At 50.2% G+C, this 21,574-nt stretch overlaps 3 protein-coding genes across 5 annotated transcripts in view; all 3 read right to left on the bottom strand.

Annotated features, from left to right (window-relative positions):
* Positions 1-176: 176 nt before the first annotated feature.
* RPLP0 (ribosomal protein lateral stalk subunit P0) lies at positions 177-3,641 on the bottom strand. Its single transcript, XM_075110719.1, has 8 exons — positions 3,411-3,641; positions 3,147-3,250; positions 2,553-2,728; positions 2,373-2,460; positions 1,963-2,109; positions 1,290-1,475; positions 790-930; positions 177-412 (listed from the first exon to the last, which is right to left on the bottom strand). Exons 2-8 carry the CDS (start codon positions 3,198-3,200, stop codon positions 248-250), a joined length of 957 nt encoding a protein of 318 aa, XP_074966820.1. The 5' UTR covers positions 3,201-3,250; positions 3,411-3,641; the 3' UTR covers positions 177-247.
* A 194-nt stretch (positions 3,642-3,835) lies between these two features.
* Positions 3,836-21,574, bottom strand: part of PXN (paxillin) — a 53,301-nt gene continuing 35,562 nt past the window's right edge. For all 3 annotated transcript variants that reach the window (XM_075110716.1, XM_075110717.1, XM_075110718.1), the window contains 5 exons: positions 11,073-11,243; positions 10,555-10,728; positions 9,909-9,990; positions 9,402-9,550; positions 3,836-7,412 (listed from right to left, as the gene is read on the bottom strand). In XM_075110716.1, the coding sequence (XP_074966817.1) occupies positions 7,146-7,412; positions 9,402-9,550; positions 9,909-9,990; positions 10,555-10,728; positions 11,073-11,243 (843 nt within the window). In that variant the 3' untranslated portion in view covers positions 3,836-7,145. The remainder of the gene's footprint in view (positions 7,413-9,401; positions 9,551-9,908; positions 9,991-10,554; positions 10,729-11,072; positions 11,244-21,574) is intronic.
* LOC142065007 (uncharacterized) lies at positions 11,250-21,566 on the bottom strand. The gene is made up of 4 exons (XM_075110715.1): positions 16,166-21,566; positions 15,099-15,365; positions 14,167-14,571; positions 11,250-13,552 (listed from the first exon to the last, which is right to left on the bottom strand). Exons 1-4 carry the CDS (start codon positions 17,204-17,206, stop codon positions 13,421-13,423), a joined length of 1,845 nt encoding a protein of 614 aa, XP_074966816.1. The 5' UTR covers positions 17,207-21,566; the 3' UTR covers positions 11,250-13,420.

The raw sequence follows: 21,574 nt of genomic DNA, 5'->3' as shown, positions 1-21,574 counted from the left end.
GACGGGTGGGCAGGCCCGCTGCCGGGCGAGGCCCCCGCTCAGGCCCATCGGCGGGGAGCGGCGCGGGGCCCAGCAGGCCCCGAGGGAGGAACAGCCGCTCCTCACAGCAGCCCCATGAGTCACACTCCTCCCCAGCCCTGGCCACCTGCAGACTACACCCTTGACGCAGGCACACATGAAGGTGTAAAATAGCTTTTTATTTCTCCTATTGGACCAACTGACACAAACAGACAGGCGGTGGTTGCCACTAGTCAAAGAGACCGAATCCCATGTCCTCGTCAGACTCCTCCGATTCCTCCTTCACTGCCTCTTTTGCCGGAGCAGCGGCGGCAGCGGCAGCAGGGGCGGCAGCTTCAGCTACCACGGGCACGGCTGCCACAAATGCAGAGGGGTCTGCCAAGAAGGCCTTCACCTGCAAGAGAGTGGGGAGGAAAGAAAAAAGTAAACTCAAAGGAAACAAACATTTTGAAGGACTGACCTTTGCAATCATAAAGGCAGCACTTGTGGCCTGCCAGAAGCCAAACAAATGCATGTATTGCTGCCATATACGAAGAATCGGAGACGTTTCAGCTACACTCAAGCGTAAGAGCCCGAGGGAGGAAGAATGCCAGGTAATTCAATTCCTCCTGCCATTCGTACACTACATACGAAAGCACGCGCCCCTTTTCGGGACAGGTCGCTCGCACGCAGGCTGGTCCGAGGAGTCCTTTCACACTAGGTAACATGAGAAGTGTTCCTGTGAAAGAGCCCAGCTCCATTTTTAAATCACCCCTGCGCAGCAGCCGTTACCTTTTCAGCCAGCGGGAAGGTGTAGTCAGTCTCCACCGCCACGGCCAGGACCCGCTTGTACCCGTTGACGATGGAGTGGGGCACAGAAGCGATGGTCGGGTACCCAATTTGCAGACAGACGCTGGCAACGTTACGAACACCCTACGAGGAGAGACTCATGTTTCTGCGCTCCGAGAAGTAACCTGAACTAGAAACCACGACAGACGATGGCACTTCCCTACACTGCCAACGTAACAAGGACAGCGTGCCATGCACGCATGAAAGACGGCTCCGTGACACTAGACAAGGCAGAGATTTAAAGGGCCTCGAATGCTTCCTGAAGCAGCTTCAGATGGAAAAGCCCATAGAACATCCTCCCTGACTACTTCTGAGGGCATCAAGGTGAGCTCCTGGCTCTGTGGGACCTCGCAGAAAACACCAGAGATGATACTTCATTCAGGAGCAGCGCTGGCTGCCACGACAGCGAGGCAGACGTAACAGGTACGGGTTGTGGCACTCACCTCCAGGAAGCGCTTGTGCAACGTCTCCTCGGTGATGTCCAGCACTTCAGGATTGTAAATGCTGCCATTGTCAAAGACCTGCTGGATCACCAACCCGAAAGAGAAGGGGGAGATGTTCAGCATGTTTAGCAGGGTGGCTTCGCTGGCACCCACCTTGTCTCCAGTCTTGATGAGCTGCACATCACTCTGAGGGGAAAAAAGGGAAAATGAGTAAATACGAGCAAAAAAAATCAGGCACATCAATGCAGCAGGACACAAACACACATTTCCAGTGGCAAGACAGGGAGCTGAAGGAACAAAGGAGAACAAAAACAGGCTCCCAGCTCAGCTCCACAAGGTAAGAAAACTGTTGACCACACAGGCAGGTACATCTCAGCCCAGAGAAAGGCAGCAAGCGCCCTTCCTGTGCTACCTCCAGGGAGCTCCCCTGGGAGCTCCTCCAGCAGAGCCCACCCGGGCACCTGAGATCCGATGAAAGCTTAAATCACCCGCACTGCGTACCTGAGCCAAGGCAGGCATCGTCCTTCAAGCTCCCGAAGTGCAGCAGTCAGGCTGCCAAGGCGGTATTTCAGTGCTAATGGGAGCTTTAATCTTTACAGCTGCCTCAGCTGCCACACTCGGGGCCCTCCAGTCAAGGAAGGGCTCCACCAGCAGCAGCACACTGCTCACTAACCAGAATTTCAATGGTCCCTCTGGAAATCTTTGTGGTGATGCCCAAGGCCTGGAAGAAGGAGGTCTTCTCAGGTCCGAGACCAGTGTTCTGGGCCGGCACAGTCACATCGCAAGGAGCAATAGCACCAGCACGGGCAGCAGCTGGCACCTGGAGAAAGAGGAAACGAGAAGCTGGAAGAATGCTCACCTCTCAGATCTCGTGGGATGGCATCAACTCCTCCCTGAAGCGTTCCTCCATGAGGGAGAGCACCCAGGCACGCACAAGTGAGGCAGTTTGGCTAAGGCTGCAGGGGCCTAGGTCCCACCCCCTGAGGACTCCTACCAAACGAGGTTCCCCCCATGAAGATTCAGTTGTATTTTTAATTCTGTGTCTGGCAGACCAGGGACTTGGTGGGGGCTGCTCTCCCCTACCTTGTTAGCCAGGAGCATGTCCCGGATCTCGGTCAGGTCCTCCTTGGTGAAGACAAAGCCCACGTTCCCACGGATGTGAGGCAGCAGCCTGAAGGAAAGACAGCCTTCAGTTCTGCTTCTCAGACAACAGTTCCTCCTCCCAGTCAGGTTCCAGGACCAAACCCAGACAGCGATACCCACTTTTCTAAGGCAGGGTTATTCTCCAGATGACCACGAATAGCTTTGCGCATCATAGTATTCTTCCCCATCAGCACAACAGCCTTCCCACGCAGGGACATACGGATTTGCTGCATCTGCTTGGATCCCACGTTGTCTGCTCCCACGATGAAACATTTTGGGTAATCATCCAGGAGTTGCTATAGCAAAAAAACTACTCTAACTACACAAAAAAAACCTGGACCAGTGTGCAGACCAGCATTGAAACATCAGCATGTTAAACGTAAAAAACTTCTGTCAGAGATTTGAGAGTGCTGAGCTCGAAGTGAGGCTGGGTGCACCACAAGGCTACACCTTTTGCTCAGCTATCTAGTTAGATCCCTGGACAGATTCTCTCCATAACTGCCACAGCAAATTCTCACAGAAGCCTTAAAACCGGTCTAGCCTTAATTCCCTTCAATCAGCAGGTAACGGCTCCTCGAGCAGCCAAGCTACGGCACCCCATCTCATTTTTTACAAAGGCCCCCCTCGGCCACGCCAGCCGGAACCGCCCCCCCCGGCTCGCCCCGGAGCCCGGGCGGCGGCAGCGACCCGGCGAGGCGCCGCGCCGACACTCACGATGATTTTCATGAAGTAGTTGGACTTCCAGGTAGCCCTGTCTTCCCTGGGCATCGCGGCGGTGCTCCAAGGATCGCCCGGTGGGTTTAAAGACGAGCCGTGACCTGCCAGGGAGGAGCGCGGCTCAGGCGGGCCCGGACTCCCTCCCCTCCCCTTCCTCCCTGCGCCTCCGCGCTCCCCGGCAGCCCGCCCGCGGCCCAAGGCCCCAGCCACGGCCCAAGGCCCCGGCTGCGGCCCTGAGGAGCCGACGCGCCTCACACCCACCTCCACGAGGGCTCCGGGAAAGAAAGGCCGCAGGGCGGGCCTACCTCCTTTTATACCACAGCTCACGCCCAATCGCAACGAGCCGCTGATCTTACGCCAGCTCATCCTATTGGCTCCCCAACTGCGTGTCAATCAGGGCGGGCCGCCCTTTTCATTGAGCAGCACGCCTGTCGCTCAGGGAAAAGCGCGGACGGTGCAGAAGGCGGTGGAAAGCGTCCCTGGGCGTTGGGCGCCCCCTGGCGGCCGGAGGAGCGCGCTGCAGGCCTCACTCGGGGCGGGGGGGGCGGGGGGAGCGGAGGGGGCGGGGGAGGGGGGGAGCGGAGGGGGCGGGGGAGGGCCACCAGAGCAGCCCGAGAGGGGACCTGCTTTGGTTCTGGCTTCTCACGATCTTAAGGACTAGAAAAAAATCGCAACACACACGAGAATAACGGTAAAAATTTTATTATAGCGTAACTGCAAGAACTTTAAATGGGAAAAAAAAAGCGCGGAGTTAAAAAGTTTACAAGGGAGGAAAATATCAAATAACTTGTCGACCCAGCAGAGCGTCCCGCAGCCCAGCCCGGACATGGTGGAGTGAAACCTTCCGCAGGGGTAGCGCATGGCCCGGGGGGCTGCACACAGACAGGGGACACCCAGCCCCCCGCTCCCCTCCGCGCCCGGGGCCGCACCACGGCACCCGCCTGGCCCTCGCACCCCCATCTCCCCCCCAGCACCCCACTCTGGGACCACACCATGGCCGTTCCACCCTGAAACTGCATCTGAAATCAACCAACAGGCAATTTTGGACATCGGCGGTGGCGGCCACGAAGAGTCACTATCTGGCAGAGTAGTGTCCGCGTAGCAGCACCCCGGCACGTCAGAAACCAGATAAACCCAAGACATGCTCAACCTCTCGCTCAGGAGGTAACGTTTAACCATCTCTATTAAGCACTAACGGCAGGCGAGCCTCCCCTTCGGCAGGGCGCACCACCAGCACCCCGCCGCGGCACGCGTGCCAGAAGCATCACTCTCACAAGCCTCAACTAGGAGTGAGGTAGGTTAAAGACTCCCCAGACAGGGAAACTGAGGCACATGATTACACAGTTTGCAGGTGTCACACAACAAGCAGCAGTGCTAGAAACATCTCGCCCCTCTCCAGCACTCCTGACAGAACAGCTTTTCGTCCTCGTAGCGGGGCCAAATGAAGTTGCCCTTTTCAGCAAGATAAGCACACACAGCTTAGAAATGTCCATTTTAAGTCAGATCAGTCTCAAAGATGAAAAGACATGTGCGTAAGGCTTGTTGCCTCGCTAACTCTCCGAGAGCTGCGCTCAGCCCAGCTGACACAGCTTTAGCTCTAGTGCTTCCACAGCTCCCTCCAGTCTCACAACCACAAACTGAGGTTCATTTGTACAGGAACCTGGTGAAAAACAGTTTCAGCGACTGAAACAGGGCAGCAAAGCACCACAGCAAGGTTAGGCGGGACACCAACCCACAGATTCCAGCCTAAGGTCAGGCTGATTTCTGACACAGTTGCCCCCAGACCCCTAATGCACCGGCCAAGCTGAAAAGCACAGATGGCGACGGCGATAGTGCTGTAGCGCTCTGGAGAAGTAATTCCAAACACCGCTTGCCGGGCTGCATCAGCTGGTACCACAGAATGCCATCGGGTATTTCATCGTAATGTTTCACCTTCCATAGCACCCTCCAGCCAGAGACCTAAAAGTGCTTTAGCAAACATGAACTAAGCCTCACAATAACCTCACAAATCCAGGCTAAACTGCCCCCATTTTGCAGATGGGGAAACTGAGGCACGGTAAGGTTTAGTGACTGGCCCAAAGTTACGCAGCTAGTCAGGAACAGAGTCTGTCTCTTCCAACATCTTCACAGGACCCTTCTTCCACAGGGGAAAAGGAAGCCCCCCCCCCCCCCAGCTAGCCCTGCTCTGCTTTCAGGAGGCTGAAGAAGAGAAACTGGAGCGTGAAGGTCTGAGCTCTTCCCTGCTGCAGCATCATATTAAGACTCACTATAACATCCTGGAAGCTGGGCTTTGGGAGAACGGCAGGCAATTCAAATACAGCAGTTTACAGGTTACAATAAAAACTAAAAAACACACTTTTAGGTGACCCAGAAGAAGAGAAAACCCAAAACCAAAGAAAAAAGCTATTCACAGTTCACCTGCCTGTGCTAGGGGGGAGAAAAAAAAAAAACAGTCAAATTCCCTTCCCCATAGATTCAAGCCCCTCCCAATCCGCAAAAAGAAAATATTGAATGTTAGTTAGGCTTAACAAAGCGTTGAGGTTACAGATGCAGTAAACCAGCACAACTGGCAAACTGCCTAGAACAGCACAGCTTGATATAAAAGTTGCTTTCTTAAAATCACTTCAAAACCAATTTCTGTATAAGAGGATTAAAAGTAAATTAGATATGAATTCAAAATCAGTGTAGAAATCTACGGTTCTTATCAAAGACAGGATACAGTATTCACTTTGATAGTAAAACTCCAAGTGTGTCACACACCTGACCCAAGGGACTTGTTATGCCAGTAACAGTCAGTATAAAAGGTTATTGCTCTAGCATCTCTCAGTGGAACATGTTTAACAAGAGCACAGAAAAGGGGAATACCAAGGGGCTGACAGGTCTTCATTAGCAAAGAGAGGAAGAAGAAAGGATACAAAGTTTAGACCTTTTTTCCTCCTGGTTTCTTAAACCTCTCCACTTCTCCCTGCTCTTGTGACAGTTTCAGGCCCTGATAGATGGGAGAGTTTCAGGCCAGATAAACACGCACACGTCTCACTCGCTCATGACAGGGATGGGTGAAAAAGGCTGTGCTCTAACCTCTCTGCAGCTGCTTTTAAAGAAGGGATGATGCCTCCCCCTCTCTCCCGGGAGCAGCAGGCAAGGGGAGCAGATGCCCTGAGCAGGCCTGGGTGCTGACGGAGCTGCCTGGCAGAGGCTGTCACCCACAGGAGCGCACATCGGTGCTGAGGGACGGTCAGGGCTTACTCCACGTCCTGCTCCAGTGTGTTGAGAAAAGGCAGGGAATAACAAACTAGGGGCGGGGGGTGGGGGTGGTAAAAAAAGCAAAAAAACCCACCCCACACAGTAACATCTTGATTCCTCTTTAAAAAAAAGAAAAAAAAAAAGAGTAAGTGGTATCATCTCCTTACAGTGTAATGGAACTGGAGAGACCCTTGCAGGGTCTTGGCTGCCTGCTCCGATCTCAGTAAGTCACAGACACCATGCGGGTCTGGTGCGTGGAGCCATGGTGGCACTGAGACCACAGGGTGCCCTCGCCGTGCTATTGCTCAGGCTGCAGGCGAGCCGACAAAAGCCTGAGAAAGAGGTGTCAAAGCAGAGGGCTGTGCAGTCTGCAAGTGTCACGATCTGCTCAAGAGCTGACACAGGCTGAAATGTACTGGCAAAGGCTCCTTCTGCCAGGAAGGGGCTGGGTGAAATCTCCCCGTTGGAGCCCTCGAGCTAAGCTCAGCTGACAGTCACACACACAGACACGCACACCGTAATGAAGGGACTTGGCCCCTCTCTACTGAGACACAGCAAGGGCATTTCCAGTTTAATGGTCTGTCTCATCTCTGGATCTACTGCCTCTCCATAGCAGCAGAAAGTACTCCCACCCCACTCCCACCCCACCCTCCTCCCCCTGCCTGGTAAGGTTTCCAAATCACAGTCACGTTCAGAGAGACAGAACTGCCAAAGGGGTGGCAGAAAGATGCTTAGCACACATCTATGATGCCCCTAACAGAAGAGCTTGAGAAAGCAGTTCTGGCAGTAGGGCTTGTCGTTCTGTTCTTTGAAGGTTCCTTTGTTGAGCTGCTTGAGGCAGAAGGCACAGACAAAGTGTTCAGGGTGAAATTTCTTGCCCATGGCAGTGATGCAGCGTCCTGTGATAGGCTTCTGGCAACCGGAGCAGAGGGAGCCGCGACGCTCGTGGTAATGCACCTCGCAGTAGGGCTGCCCGTCATGCTCAAAGAAGCTGCCATTGATGAATGGTGTGAAACATTCCTGCAGTGGGATAAAGCAGAATGGGACAGATTGTGTAACAAGCTGGGGATGTGGGCATCTCCACAAGCCCCCCGGCTCTGTGGCACAGCCTAGCTGTAATGTGAGAGCAGGGTGAACTGCTGCCTTTCAGCATCGTCCTGTCTAACCAAGAGCCAAACTCTGTCCATCAGGAAGTTTCCAAGGAAAGGCTGATAGATGGACAGATACAACCACAAGCAAGTGAACTAACCACACTCCTTCCCACAGCTGGTTTCACTTCTACAAAGAAAATACTACAGATGAGCTGTCAGATGTGTCCAGCCAGGAGGAAGGAGAACAATCTTTCCCCTGAGGTGGGAAACACTGCAGCACCATGCCCCCCCCCTTTTTTTTTTTCCCATTTTAATCTCACTCCAGCTTCCCCACACTGGCAGGCAGAAGCAGGGACCAACACAGACTTTGATGCAGCAGAATTCTGATGAATGTGGGACTGGTTCCAGCTGAGAAAGTGAGGCACAATTAATCTTTACAAGTGATCTCTCCAGAATGGCTGGTATTACACAGGTACACCTTGCACAGGATCATCCATCCTGCAACACCTCCACCAGATATACCCGCATCGCTACTGGGGGAAACTCTCCTACAGCGCTAATGATTTTGAATAGATGAGAAGAGGATACACTGGCTATGTGCTTATTAGCATCCAGAGCAACTCAACCCCCTCAGTGTCAGGCAGGCCAGAACCTGCAACAGAAGCACTCACCATCCCCACAAAACTGGGGAGACTCCCCTCCTTGTACGAGGGGGAAAGCGAGGCAGCAGGATGTCGGGGAGAGTCAAGGATACTGCCCTGTTTACCAACAGATCAGCAGCAAGCCCCAGAGAAGCCAGATTTCCAGAATCCTGCTTTTGCTCAGCCCAACACCAAGCTCTTCCTCAGGGAGGACACACAGCTGGACCCCAACTTGTACACAGGAGTCCAGCAAACAGCATGCAGAGCCACGGACAGCTAAACACTCTCAACGTTGGGACAAATGCAGTTTGCCTGCAGCGAGTCCAAGACTTTTCTAACACTGACAATCAGTGCATTAAACAAGTCTCCTCCCTCGGTCAGCAGGACAGCTGAAAAGTCTGCTCTGCTTCAGCAAAACCAGGAAGAGAATCCTATCTCATGTCCTGGAAGACATCAGCGCCAGCCCCACTAATACAGGCAGTATGGCAGCAGGGGAAAAAAAAGCAGAACTCCTTGATAGAAGTCTCAATCTCTGCACAAAAAGGCACAGCCTTCCCCAGCCCCATGTAGCCAGGACTGCCATCATCTGCCTCTGCCCTCTGCACACCACCGGGGAGCCACAGATAGTTCTGGGGAGGCAGTCCCAACAGCACGGTGACAGTCTCCTCTGAGCGTCATACAGGCATCGGCAGCTCCTGCTGCTTGTTCTGGTCTCTGCCTTCCTTTCCCACTCCAGGAAACACTGGCTGATTTTGCTCATCTCTTGGGGCCTGTAAGAGTTAATATTTGCAAGGCTCTCTGAAAGAGTGCCAAGCATTTAATCTGCAGTATTCCTGTTTATTGTGCATGTTGTATGGAGCCTGCCACTATTTCACTGACTTGCATGTTTGTCTGAACAAGGTCAGTCTCATTAGTTTACATTGTCAGATGGAGCATGGGAGAAAGATCCTCAAAATCTGATTGCTGAGGCAAGTGCTTAGAGAGAAGCTTAGCTTAAAATTATTTAAAGGTCACAGAAAATGTTTCTGTTTATCTGTGAGCTGCTGCAGAAGTCCATAATTGCAGCTGGGAACAGAAAGAGCAAAGCAGCTAGAAAGTTTAATGTAAACAGGCAGAGGAACAAGAAGGTGTTCGGTTGCTGACGTGTTTTTATCTTGTGGGGCTGGCTGCCCTGCACTACCCCACAGACGCCTTTTCCTGATAAGGGACCAGATGCCTGCAGGGTGGACATCAGAGGGGTCATATACAGCAGCAGCGAAGGACCTTGGGTTTCTTACCCGACAGACAAAGCATTCGGGGTGCCACAGGGTGTTCAAGGCAGAGATATAGTTTTCCAGGATAGCCCGGGCACAGCCTCCACACTTGGGAGCAAACATGTCAAAGTAGTCCTTGCGGCAGTAGGCTTTGCCATCCTTCTCATGAAATCCTGCCAAAGGAGAAGAGAGGCAAAGAACATCAGCTCCTGATCTTTACCTCTGGCCAGCCAAGCTCTGCAGGGTAACCAGCGCGGGTGGGATCATCCTTCCCCCTGCTAACACGCACAGCAGGCAGCCGTTCCTTGTTCTGCTGCCCTTCCTGGCCCACACACACACATGCACATGCATACCCTTCCTCTCCAGGGAGAAAAGATCACCACTGCTAGCATCCTTCCCTCATAAAGAGCTATATCCCTCGGAACTTCCGTCTTCAGTAGTTCCCGTCATCTCTCAGGCTGGCGCCTAATAGCAGCTCTGCCTTACACATTGTCTGTAGTTCAGGGAGGGGATTGCATAAACCAGCAATACCTTCAGGGCCGAAGAAGGCTCCACACTGGGCACAGAAAAAGTGTTCAGGGTGCCATGTCCTGTCCAAAGCTGTCACCACTTTCTGTTCAGAAGAAGAGAAAGTGCAAGTCATGTAAATGATGGCTTCAGCTTGGAGGTAAGGGGGGGGGCGGGGGCTGGGTAGGGAGAAGAACGCATTAAGTTGGTACTGACAAGAGCATGCCTTAAAATAGGCTGTCCTTTAGAGAGCTGAGTCAATTCTCCCCCGCCTCTGGCTCATTCAAGGCCTTCCTCACTGCACACTTTTTTTTTTTTACCCTAAAAGGATCTTACGCACTGCTTCCTCCCTTATACAGGGCCCCGTCCAGCTCTCAGGACCAGCACTGGTGCCTGTTACTACAGGCTATCAACAGACAAATGCTGAGGAATCATTACCAGAATGACAGAGCAATGTGGGGTTCTGAAGGAACTTCAGCAAATGTAAGAGGGACTAACTCCACTCGCTAGTGTAAGAATTTGACTGGGCCAAGTTGTTTCCCTTTCAAAGCCAGAGCAAATTAAAAAATAGAAGTCCCCAAACAAAATCTTCAACCCAGGGCACATGGGTGAAGTGGAATTATTAACACCCAGGCCTTGCTAGCGCCCTTACTCCCTCCAAGGAACTCACATCAAGGATCGGCCCATTGCAGTAGTAGCAGCGAGGGGAGAAGAGGTTGTGGTAATCCTTCTCGCAGTAGGGCTGACCATCCCGCTCAAAGAAGTTCCGTGACCCAATCTCTTCCTGGCAGTGGGTGCAGACGAAGTGCTCAGGGTGCCAGGTTTTCCCCATGGCTGTAACTACCTGTTGGGAAGAAAAATTATGAAGGGCAACTCTATCTCCCTCTCCCCTAGACTGCATGACAAGATACCAGCTGGAGATCAGCAAGAGTGACAAGTTCTACTACTCAAGTGAGCCCTGGACTGGGGTAGCATGAAAACTGAATTACCTATCATCTCAGGAGAGGGCAGTCCCTCAAGGGCAGGGTAGAGGTCACTGGAGGAGCTTACAGCGTACCTAGCCAGTGGATAAATAGAGTACTTCAGTTTCTCCAGCATCTCCAGTCTCTTCAGCCTCACGAAACAGCCCTCCCCATTACTCCCAGCTGCAGCCCAAGACTCAGCAATGAGATAGCACCTTCAACTCACCTGCCCAGCAATAGGCTTCTTGCAGGCTCCACAGACACCTTTGGCAACTGTAGCTACACCCAGTTTGTTCAGGTCAGACTGGAGACTTCCCAGCATGGTGTCCAGCTGACTGCCAGGCTTGGAGGCTGTGGATGGAGGGGAGCTGCTCCCAGCTTTCCCCTGCGCCATGAACTGCAGGGAAGAGAAAACAAAGACTGTAAGGCAAGTGCTGCTGTGCTTACAAGATAAACGCCTGCTGTTGCTGCCAGTGGTTCCTCTGTAGAGACCAACAGGAGATTGCTAGGAGACAGCTACACTCTCTGCAGAAGCCAGTGAGAGCCAGGATCAAGTACACACATGTATTCTGCCCATGCAGGGACATGCAGAGACCCTGGGATGTGTAACAGCAGAGCTGTGACCTGAGAGTTTGATTTTCTTTCACTGTGCATACAGCAGAAGTCACCAGATCCCTATCAGTTCCCAAGTACAGTGCTCTCTAAGTCTCTGCCAGAAATCTCCCTTTACCTCATCAGCTCCTGGCCAGCTGACAAAGCAGAGACACTGGCCAGGGGGCCCCTTCCCCTTGACCTCTCTCTATTGCTATGCTGTTGCACTCTCTCAATTGTCACTCTCTCCTCTCTGATAGCAGTCCCTTTCCTCTTCCTCATCTCACCTCCCTTTCAGCTAGAATATCTTCTCTCTTCCCCTCCTTCCCTTTCCACCACCTTCTGCAGATCTTCTTGCAAAGACTCCTTTGTCCGCATCAGGCGGCTCTCATCCCACGCCTGAGCTAAGCAAGACGAGGCAGAACAAAATAACTCCCTCCAAGTTGCCGGCTGTTTACCCAGAGAGAGGGCAGTGCATCCACAGCAGAGCCCGGCAGACAGGGCTGCAGTGGAAAGGCTGCCACATCTATCATTGGACTGCTGGAAATACACAGGGGTGGGAGGAAAGGGATTAGGATTCTTGTCCCAGAGGCTGTTTCTGAAACTTACACCACCACAGTACACACAGCTTGGAAAGGCTTCCCAGAGGAGGGGGAGAAATGTTTTACTTAGATTCATAACTTATAAACAAAGTACATGTTCTCTTTGGCCACCAAAGCGCCCTTTGCAGGCAAACCGCAATAATGAAATACACATTATTTTGGCTGACTTTGCACTGCAATAGCTACTGCCAGGTTTAGAGAGACCCAAAGAAGTCCCTCATTGGTCTGGAGCATGTTTTGTCTTACTAAGAGGATAGATTAAAACAGACAAAAATCTACGCTGCTGAACAACCCACCAGCCTGCTGCCAGCACAGCCAGGGGAGCAGGGACACACCAAAGTGCTTCACAGCCTTGGCAGAACGTGCCCTTCCAGCCACAGGAGGAGCTCTATTCCCTGTCCTGCAGCTGGCTGTACTTGCAGTCGGCTAGCTTACTCAATGACAAACCCTGGCTTCTACTAATTTGCAGAAAATTTCTCATGACATACATAATTTTAGCTTCTTTACACACACTCCTCATCAGCCTTGCCTTGCAAGCAGCATGACTCCCAACGGAGCCTAAGACACAGCTTTTCCCCTCCTCTCTCCTCCCAGCCATCCTATAACCTGCAACCTCTCCCAGTCCAGCAGCACAGCGCAGCCCCATCACACCCCAGTGTCCTGAGCCTAAAACAAACCCTCTGCCACGCAGCAGTTATCTGCTACCAAACAGTTACAGTGAATGCCTCCAAAGCACACCATTGCAAGGAGACTTCTCACAGGAGGGAGACAACAGGCCTTTGTAAACAAAGCCAGGCCAGAGTCCCAGGACAAAGCCAGGGCTTATTGCATGGCACAGCAGGAGGAAAACAGCTGGACCATGTTGAGAGAACTGTATCCTCTGTCACTCTAACCATGGGCTTGCAGCCACCAGGCAGGGCAGGCACAAATGCTATACACAAACGGTAAGTGCCATCCACAGAGAAAGGAGGTAAGATGAATGTGACGTGTAGCAACAGAGCACTTCGCCCTTGCCTGTAGGGACCACACGCTCCTGCAAGCCACAGCTCACCTCAGTGCAGGCACAACCACCTGTGCACACTACAATTTCTACCTGGCCTGGTGATCCAGCCTTCTTGACAGCTTGCAGGTGAGTCCCCACCTGAACGAGATTTGTCTCTACCACCTGCAGGCAGCTGTTTACAGGGGGCAGCCAGCACAGCATCCACATAAATTTATCATGCAAAGGCCTTTCAAATTCCCTCCCATCACCCATGGGATCTGCCATCACTCAAGGTCAATTTAGAGCTCAATAAGCAGGAAACCATGCACTACAGGGTATCATCTACATTAATGGCGCTGGGAGCTCTTGGAGCAGGCTCCAGCGGCGCCTGCAGCACGCTCATTGAGCAGAAGAGCACACCATGCTGAGGAAACAGAAAGGAGGTCCTGCCTTCTCAGGGGCGGGGGAGCCCCGAGGTGCACGAGCAGCCAGCAGATTGGCACTGTGGACGAGGGGAGGAGCACAGGTCACCTGAAAAGTACAAGACTTCAAGATGCAGAGGTGTTTCCTTGCTCACTGATTGAGAGCTGCCTGTACACATAACACTGCACACCACCGCACTGCTCGTACACACTAACAATTCCCACCACCCTTGAGCTGCAGCCCCTCCCTGACAGGAGATGCAGAAACAGCTCTTGATCATACCATCTGCTCCCCAAAAATCCACTCACACTGTGGACACCTGTCTAAGTGGGCAAACACAGGAAGGACTGCTGATTTGCTCCTTACAGTATCAAGATTTTGCCATCTTTTACTTCCCTGTACTCTGAGATTGTGGCAGGGAGAGTTGCAGCCTGTGATCCAGAGCTACCTTTTTCACTTCAGAGGGAAAAAACAGAGTCCCTGCTGCACAAAGTGATCATCAGGACAGACAGGAACCACACACACCCCAGCAGGTTATTGCACAATACATGTACTTTGCAGTGCTAGACAGGCACGGCTGGGATTAGATACCGCCAGTGAGTCCTCCCTCCTATCCCGCAGCCTTTACCTGAACATTACAATTACTGAGCTATCAAGTTGGGAGCAGGAGTTAGTCTGGAAAACACCGCTAAAGAAAAACAAACCAGAAGCGAGAAGCCTGCCTGCATCTGTGGGAAGAAAGCGTCATCTTCAGTCTGACAGCCAACAGAAACAACTGTCTTGGTGCTATGGGTCCAGGCCTGGGGAGAACAGGAATGCCTAGGATCTTCAGAAGGAGGGGTGCCCACAACAGAAAGCTCATGATAATCATCATCGGAAGTTTCCCACTGGAAGAGAGGCTGGGGAACCAAGGTGAAGGAAGAGGAGGAGACTGGACTAGGAGCTGGGGTAGATGGCACATGGGAAGGCTGAGGTAGGAGTGGGAGGAGAGGTGCAGAGCCAGAGACAGAGGGAGCAGCATTAGCAGGGACTGTCTTTGCAGCTTCTTTGGAAGGCTGGAGCGGGGGAGAGGCTGAAACAGAGACGGTCCTCCTTGGGGGGAGCGGGGATTCTGGAGGAAAAACCACCTAGAAAGACACGGAGGAAGAAGAAAGGTGAATAAATCCGAAGAGGAACCAATAAGCACTTCCTGCAACAGGAAGGCTGGCTGTTACCCCTATGTTTATTTTAAGGGGAAAAGGCAGCCATAAAGAGAAGGGAACTAGACAATGTGCTTCCCTGTGTAGCTGAAGGAAGAGCACCATCTTACACCCAGAACTTCCTGCACAGGTACAGTATTGGGGAGAACAAAGCATGACTCTATGACAAGCACGTTTTTAAAAATAATCCCCACATGGACATTTGATATGCGATAGCAGCAGAGATGCCCAAAGAGATACCAACACCAGCACCCTCAGATCCCGCTCCGATTCTTAAACATCAAGAACTGGAACCTGAGTGCCGGTTCCCTTTCCAGGACAGACAAGTGTGGGTAGAAACAGTTCTTCATTTCACGTCGCTTAGGACACTCAGAAACTTAACCTGCACCTCCACACAGTGCTATCTGGACAGAGGGACATGCTAGAATTTCCCAGCACATGTCCCTGCTTTCTACCTTCTCTACTTGCTGTCCACCATTCTGCTCTTCCCCCTGGGGTCTGGCAGTGATAATGACCCCCTCTGTCAGCCAGTCATCCTGGCTTTTCCACTCTTCCTGATCCTGCTTGGCGATGCCCAGTCTGTCCTGCAGCTCTTCAATCAAGCGATCTTGGAACTCAGTCTTGTGAAATATGGCAGGACCTAGTTTACGCCTTGGAGAGGGGTCACGATACATTGGATGCACATTCGCAGTCTCTTTTGTCCTCTTGATTAAAGATTTAATCTAAATGACAAAGGTAATAGTATCAGCAGAGAAGAGCAATGTCAGAGCAAGCCCCAAGATGCAACAGCACAAACTCAAGCCATTAGTGACAACTGTGAGCAAGAGAGTGATGACATTTATTCCACAATGCCAAAATTCCTCTTGGCACAGCCCCGAACTGTGACTCAGTGCAAGGAAAAACCCCGTAAGGATAATCACAGCAGCCAAAAATAACTATCTAGCAAACGAAGGGGAAGATTAACCAGCAGGAAGCCAAGATAGGAGGTGCAGCATGACCACTCCACTGAGCATTAAGGAAACCTCAGCATCACAAGGGGACTGAACAGCCTCTGTGCCCTTTACAGGCATAAGACTCTTGGTCAGAGATGTGTGGTGCACAAAGCGTACTTCCAGCACTGGAGGGAACACTAACAGCCCCAGCAATGAGACCTAAAAAGGGAGCAGAGCAGAGGAGCTGCCATCCCGAGTCAGGAGCATCCTCCAGTGGTGTGAAACAGCCCTTTAACTTTTCAGAGGCCTCGGTGGACTGAGTCTTATTTCAGCTAGGGAATAAAGGTCCATTTCGCAAGGAAGTCCCTGCCAACTGCCACGTTCTGGGCTGCTGAGGAACACACAGAAGAGACCACAAGATAAAGCGGAGGATTTCAAACCTCCGTGACATGCAGCTGTCAGTAACGCTGCTCAGAGCTGCATGCTGTTAGTGTGGGTGAGCACACTCACACCACACAGAAAATGTTAGTGCGCTGTCAGAACAGTCCTAGCTAGGACTTTTCCTACTCATTCATTCATTCAGTGCCTGCCTGGCCTGATGCAGAAATCCTCTCAGTGGGTGGTTTGGAGACACATGGCAGACCCCATTCAGCTTTCCAAACGTTTTCAGGAGATTCCAGAGCAACTGCAGAGCTTCTGAGCTGTTCATTCTCCTTGTCTCCTCTGGCTTTCTTCATGTTAGCAGTACCTGCCTTCCTAGGAGTTCTCTCTCTGCCTTGCCTCTTCTTGACCAGGTCAGGACAGCCATCTGTCTTGGTTTCATGTGGTACTGCACCTTTTAGCTCCCGTCCTTGCTCCACTACAAAGCCCAATTGGTTTTTAGCATCCGGGAAGACATCCCACCGATCCAGGGCCACAACAGAAGGTTCATACACAGGATTCAAAACACTGTCATGCACTGCATGTATCTCTGGCACACGTGCAGACAGCTCCAGGGCCCACAGCTCATCTACAGCTGTTTCCACACTTCTGCCCTGGGAAGGAAGGGCTGAATTGTCCCTAAAAGCTCCCTGCCGATCCAGCTCTTTAGGTACCTGTCCCTTCCCTTGACCATTTAAAGCATTTGGAATTGGTGCACTTGAGATTTTGGGATCAGTTCTCTGCTCCTTCTCCTCAGTCTCTTTTGCCAAATCATGCTCCTGGCCTTGTGCCTCCACGTTACCAGATCTATGCAGAAGCTCCACGCTGGATGCCGCCACAGCCTGGGAAGTGTTTACAGAAGAGTCAGACTTTCTGCTTAGCTGAACCAAGCTTGCAGGGGTCATCTGCTGCCCACGAGTAGCATAACCAGAAGAGACCCGTGGTGGGGGCACAGGGACCGTCTCTGGCAAAGAGGGCATGTGTGGAGGAGCAGCAGAATGCCCTGAAGTAGGCAGAACTACCATGTTACTGCTTTCCTCAGTGCAGAGGACTGCTGAGGGGGCAGACGTTGGCACTGTCGAGTCCCCACTGTGACTTGCAGAAGGGTGTTTGGAAAGGCATAGCACCGTTAAACTGTGAGGAGTGTTGCTGGAGTCTGCATTTGCTGAACTGGGAACCGGTTCTAGGGAGGATTCAGAAATCAGAGACATAGTGGAACTAGTCTGCAAAAAGGAGACAGAAAGAATAAGGAGAGAAAAAGATAAGGGCAGAGGTAAGGAGAAGAAAAAAAAGAAAAGAATTAAACATAACAGCAATCATGACCTCCAAATCAAAGAGCCATGTTGATCCAAAGCATTACTTTGAAGAGTAAGGAAGGGAAATGGGATATCAAAGAGCAGAACCTGTATGACATTGTGCTGATCTTCACATGAGATTATAGGAGATGAAGTTCTACAGACATCAAGAGCCTTTTCCTATACCCTCTCAGTGACAGCTCATGGGTTCACCTGCAGCTGTGATGGGGGCACACAACAGCCGCCAGGAAGCCAGCTACAAACCCAGGAATGTCTAGACTGCGAGTAAAGGTCACGTTAACAACTTACTCATAGTCAGACGTGTAAATTTTACACTTCAAAGCCGAAAAAAAGCAATCAATGACTAGAACAAAGCATGACATTTTCTTCTTGATACACTAATAAAAAGCTGCAGTTGGCTGAGTTCATGGCAATGAAAACAAAGCTTCAGGGCATTCACAGCAAGAACAGATGACATGGGCTTTGTTCTATTCACATCACTAATCTCACCTTGGACGTGACACATTCTGAATCTATACAAGTCTGTCAGTCACTCCATGCCCTTGTAAGCATTGCTTAGGTGGCTAGATTAGCCTCTTCCCCTTAGGCCAAAGACTCCACATTTACACTGTAATAAAATCAGTATTAATTTTGATCCAAGATACACTCTAACATGAGCAACTGATACAGAGGTTTTGGTTCTCCTTGACTGACAGGGTCTTTTGAAAACAAAAAGATCATGGGTCCTCCTTTCCCCATTTTCAGTGGTTCCTGGCTGAACTCCAGGAGACATACCAGCATTACTCCTTTTTCTTAAGGGAAAGTCAGAACAGCAGCTTGGACAAGTTCTCTCAGCGGGTCAATCTCAGACTAATGCTGAGCCCTCTCAATTTTAAAGATGTATCCACATGGGATTTTCCAAATCCAAGAGCTATCAACACCTGCTCTTCTTCTCAGTCACATTTTCAAAAAAAGCCTCAAGAAGTTAGATGCTTATGCTCCAAGATAACGGGGCACCTAACATCCTACGCCCACGTACAGTATCTCAGTCTCTACTTACCTTTCTGAGATACTTATCATGAATAAAAGGATAAAATTAATCGGAACATCCACAAAACCTGACAGGAGATGGAAGAGACATATACCTTCAGCTAAGCTAAGCTGCTACCATCCCAAGGGGTCAGGAGGTGGCACGCACACACGCTTGTGAAGTCACAACAGTACCACTACAGGGAGACCGTGCTCAGAAAGGCAAGAGTAACAGGGGACCACAATTCATTACAGATTGCTCCTCCCCTCAAGTAGCACAGCAAGACTTTCAGTCATAGCAGAGATGAAAAGGACTAATAAATATATTCCACAGTTAAAATGAGGGAATTTCCCAATATTTCCCTCCCTCTGTATTTTGCATAAGCTGGGTGCGCCTGTAAAAGTTACCTGGTTTTATGCTGTGGTTCACAGTTAGCTTCCAGACTACCTAAAATTAAGTCAGTCATTTTCAAGGCAAGACTAACATTTTGCTCGAAAGCAAGTATTTCCAGCATATTAAAAACGTTCTAGCTCCAAAATAAGAGCAATGGTTAAACATTCAACAGTAACGGAACAGTTAAATACCAATACCTAGCTATGCAGTAAGCAGGCATCATATTACACAGAAATGGCAGAGACTGGAAACAAGTGCATTAAGTAATCTCAGTGCCCTCTAACTGATGAGCTAGATAACCAAAATCAAATGGATTCTGTAAGCAAAATGAATGACCAACTCATTAAAGGAAGCAAAAGGTGATAAAAGGGTCAAGTATCAGTCTATAATAACACCTTCTACTCTGGGGTATGAGGGAAATTAAACATCAGTGCCTCCACTCCTCCCACCCCCATCTACTGCAACTTCTAGTTGTACCAACTACCTACTCCAACTGATTACACATCACACATCGGGTTTTTGTTCTTTTTTTTTTTTTTGCAACCATACACAGGTCTGGTACTTCTGGTACAGGCCTTTCACCTTTCACCTTTGCAGAGTCCACTTCTCTCACTTACCTCCTGCCACTGGTACAGACTAGAAATATATTTGTACGGGCAAGCTAACACCGCTAGTTGGCACAAATAGAGGAGGTCAAAACAAATAAAAAGGGAAGGGAAGGGAAAATGAAGCAACCTGGAGGACAGGAAAAAAGAAAATAACTGTTAAAAACAGTCAGGAAAGTGATCACAGAAACAATGTTCCTTGTGCTTCAGGAAGAATGTTTAGATACAGACGAGCTCAATGCCTTGCAGAAAATATTAATGCTGTGTTTATGAAGCCCAAATCTTAAAATCTTGCTGCATTTCAGTTTGCTCACAGAGCTCAACCAGAAACTAAGCCAGGAAGGCGGGCAGTATTACAGAAAGCGGCTAGTCTCTGTCATGCAAGTTTTATTGGAGTTGCACAAAGATTCTAATGACTTTTCTCAAGCTTGCAAAGCATTTGAACACCCACACTTAAAAATATCCCCTCCTTGTATCTCGCGAGGAAAATCTGTGCTGGGCAAAGTCGCTCTCAGCTGCCAAGAGCTCACCTAGGAGTAAAGGCTGGTGGCAGCAACCACACCCCAAGCTTGCTTTCTGAGCCCTGATAAAAGCTGCAGGGGCACAAGGCCATAGCACTCAAGCTCCCACAGCACACGGAAGGAACAAGGTAGGGGCATGCCAGCAGCATGGGGGGGAACTTTCTTCAGCTTCACAACAGTGCAGTTTTTCAGCTGGACTGAACAGACACGTGTCCATATCCTGCACTCTACCCTAGGACCTAATATGGAGAAAAAGGGCAACACTAAGGTGTCAATATTTGCAACTGACTAAATACACACTACAGTAACTCTAGAGAAAACAGTGAGTAACTCCTAGATTCTCACAAAATGAAGTACATATGCCAGAAATGGCAGACTGAATTCAATTCCAGCAAGTGCAAGGCAAGCAAAGTCCTGCAGAGTGTGCATGCTCACGGACTTGGTCAAAACTCCGGGTACTGTAATGACCTCCACAAAACCCACAGCACACAGCAAAAGCGCTCACATGGACGGTGGCACAGAGAGAACAACAAACAGCAAAGCCTCACTGAATGTCCTGTCTACCTCTCGTCACAAAACATTCATCAGCTCTGGCTGCCCCACCTAAAGTCATGGTAGGAGGAGATGGGAGTTCAGCCCAGACAAGAAACACCAAACATCAGCAGAAGCTTCCATGTGAGATAAAAACAGAGAGTTAGGAACTTCCTTACAGTTAGAAAGCTGACTTGCACGTGTATGTAAGAAAGGCAAACTCAACAACGACAACAAAGAGAATATATTAGATATTTGCTTTCTCCACCTCTCTCAGAACAAATTCAAGTGAGTAATTCTGTAAGGCTATAAGCAAACCAGCTGAAAGTAGAAAGCAAGAAGTGAAAATGTTTTTCATTTTGTTACAATTATGGGTAAATGAAGTCTCATGAAAATAAGCTCCAGAGTTAATCATCTAATGCAAAAACAATACATACATACATGACTAAAGAACAAGTTATCCAAGTACATATGCCAAGTGCTTCATGCATCAAGGTGACCACAGGCAAGTTACTCCCAAGCTTATCCTATTATGGGATTTTTATGTGCTACTTATGACTGCAGTAGCAGTTCTTTTCCAACACAATAGTTCAATTTCCAAACAAGATTCTGAATAGTATTTGCCATCCTCTGCCCCCATAAGAAGCTCAGACTTTAATCCCATTTTGAGCTGAATAAGAGATATTGTTTTAAGATGGAAACCAGTGAAGTCTCCAGCTGTCTGGTGCAAAGGCTTCAGCACTCACACCACACGCCTGGAAGATCCTCCTCAGGGAAAGTACATCAGGGTAAAAATATACTCCTAAGAGGAGGGTCATCCACAGAACAGAAAAGCCTGGTCTGTGTCAGTAAGCAGACCGGTGTCCCATGCTCCCCTGCTTCTTGTTAAGTTGCAGCACAGCAAAATAATTCACCCTGTACTGAGCAGTAACTAAGGTCGTTATCTTTGGCAAACAGAAACTGCAGAACCAAAGGAAAAACAGACCCCTGAATTGCCTTACCCTGCTAGTGACGAGAATTTACAGCAATCAAGAACACCTACAGTAGCACTGAAAAAGCGCAAATACCACCACAGGAAGTTTTTCAGAGCAAATTTGAGAGGTAAAGAGGGCATTCTAGAGGCTGATTAAGGTCAGCAGATGTGGCTAACAGACAAGAGAGTCTGGGAGTGGGGAGGGACGTGATTAAGTTGTCATGATAGGGC

This window comes from Phalacrocorax aristotelis, chromosome 15 (assembly GCF_949628215.1).
Source record: "Phalacrocorax aristotelis chromosome 15, bGulAri2.1, whole genome shotgun sequence".
NCBI lineage: Eukaryota > Metazoa > Chordata > Aves > Suliformes > Phalacrocoracidae > Phalacrocorax > Phalacrocorax aristotelis.
This window is presented reverse-complemented; position numbering and strand designations above follow the sequence as displayed.

What these genes read in the sequence shown, in the direction of transcription:
- RPLP0 (XM_075110719.1), bottom strand. Translation starts at nt 3,200, where the DNA reads ATGCCCAGGGAAGACAGGGCTACCTGGAAGTCCAACTACTTCATGAAA. An exon ending in AATAACCCTGCCTTAGAAAA is followed by an intron (nt 2,461 to 2,552) that starts GTGGGTATCGCT and finishes TCTTTCCTTCAG; the next exon opens with GCTGCTGCCTCACATCCGTG. An exon ending in ACATGCTCCTGGCTAACAAG is followed by an intron (nt 2,110 to 2,372) that starts GTAGGGGAGAGC and finishes CTCTTTCTCCAG; the next exon opens with GTGCCAGCTGCTGCCCGTGC.
- LOC142065007 (XM_075110715.1), bottom strand. Translation starts at nt 17,206, where the DNA reads ATGTCTCTGATTTCTGAATCCTCCCTAGAACCGGTTCCCAGTTCAGCA. An exon ending in GTGGACAGCAAGTAGAGAAG is followed by an intron (nt 14,572 to 15,098) that starts GTAGAAAGCAGG and finishes GTGTCTTTCTAG; the next exon opens with GTGGTTTTTCCTCCAGAATC. An exon ending in CTTTCTTCCCACAGATGCAG is followed by an intron (nt 13,553 to 14,166) that starts GCAGGCTTCTCG and finishes TGTACTTTTCAG; the next exon opens with GTGACCTGTGCTCCTCCCCT.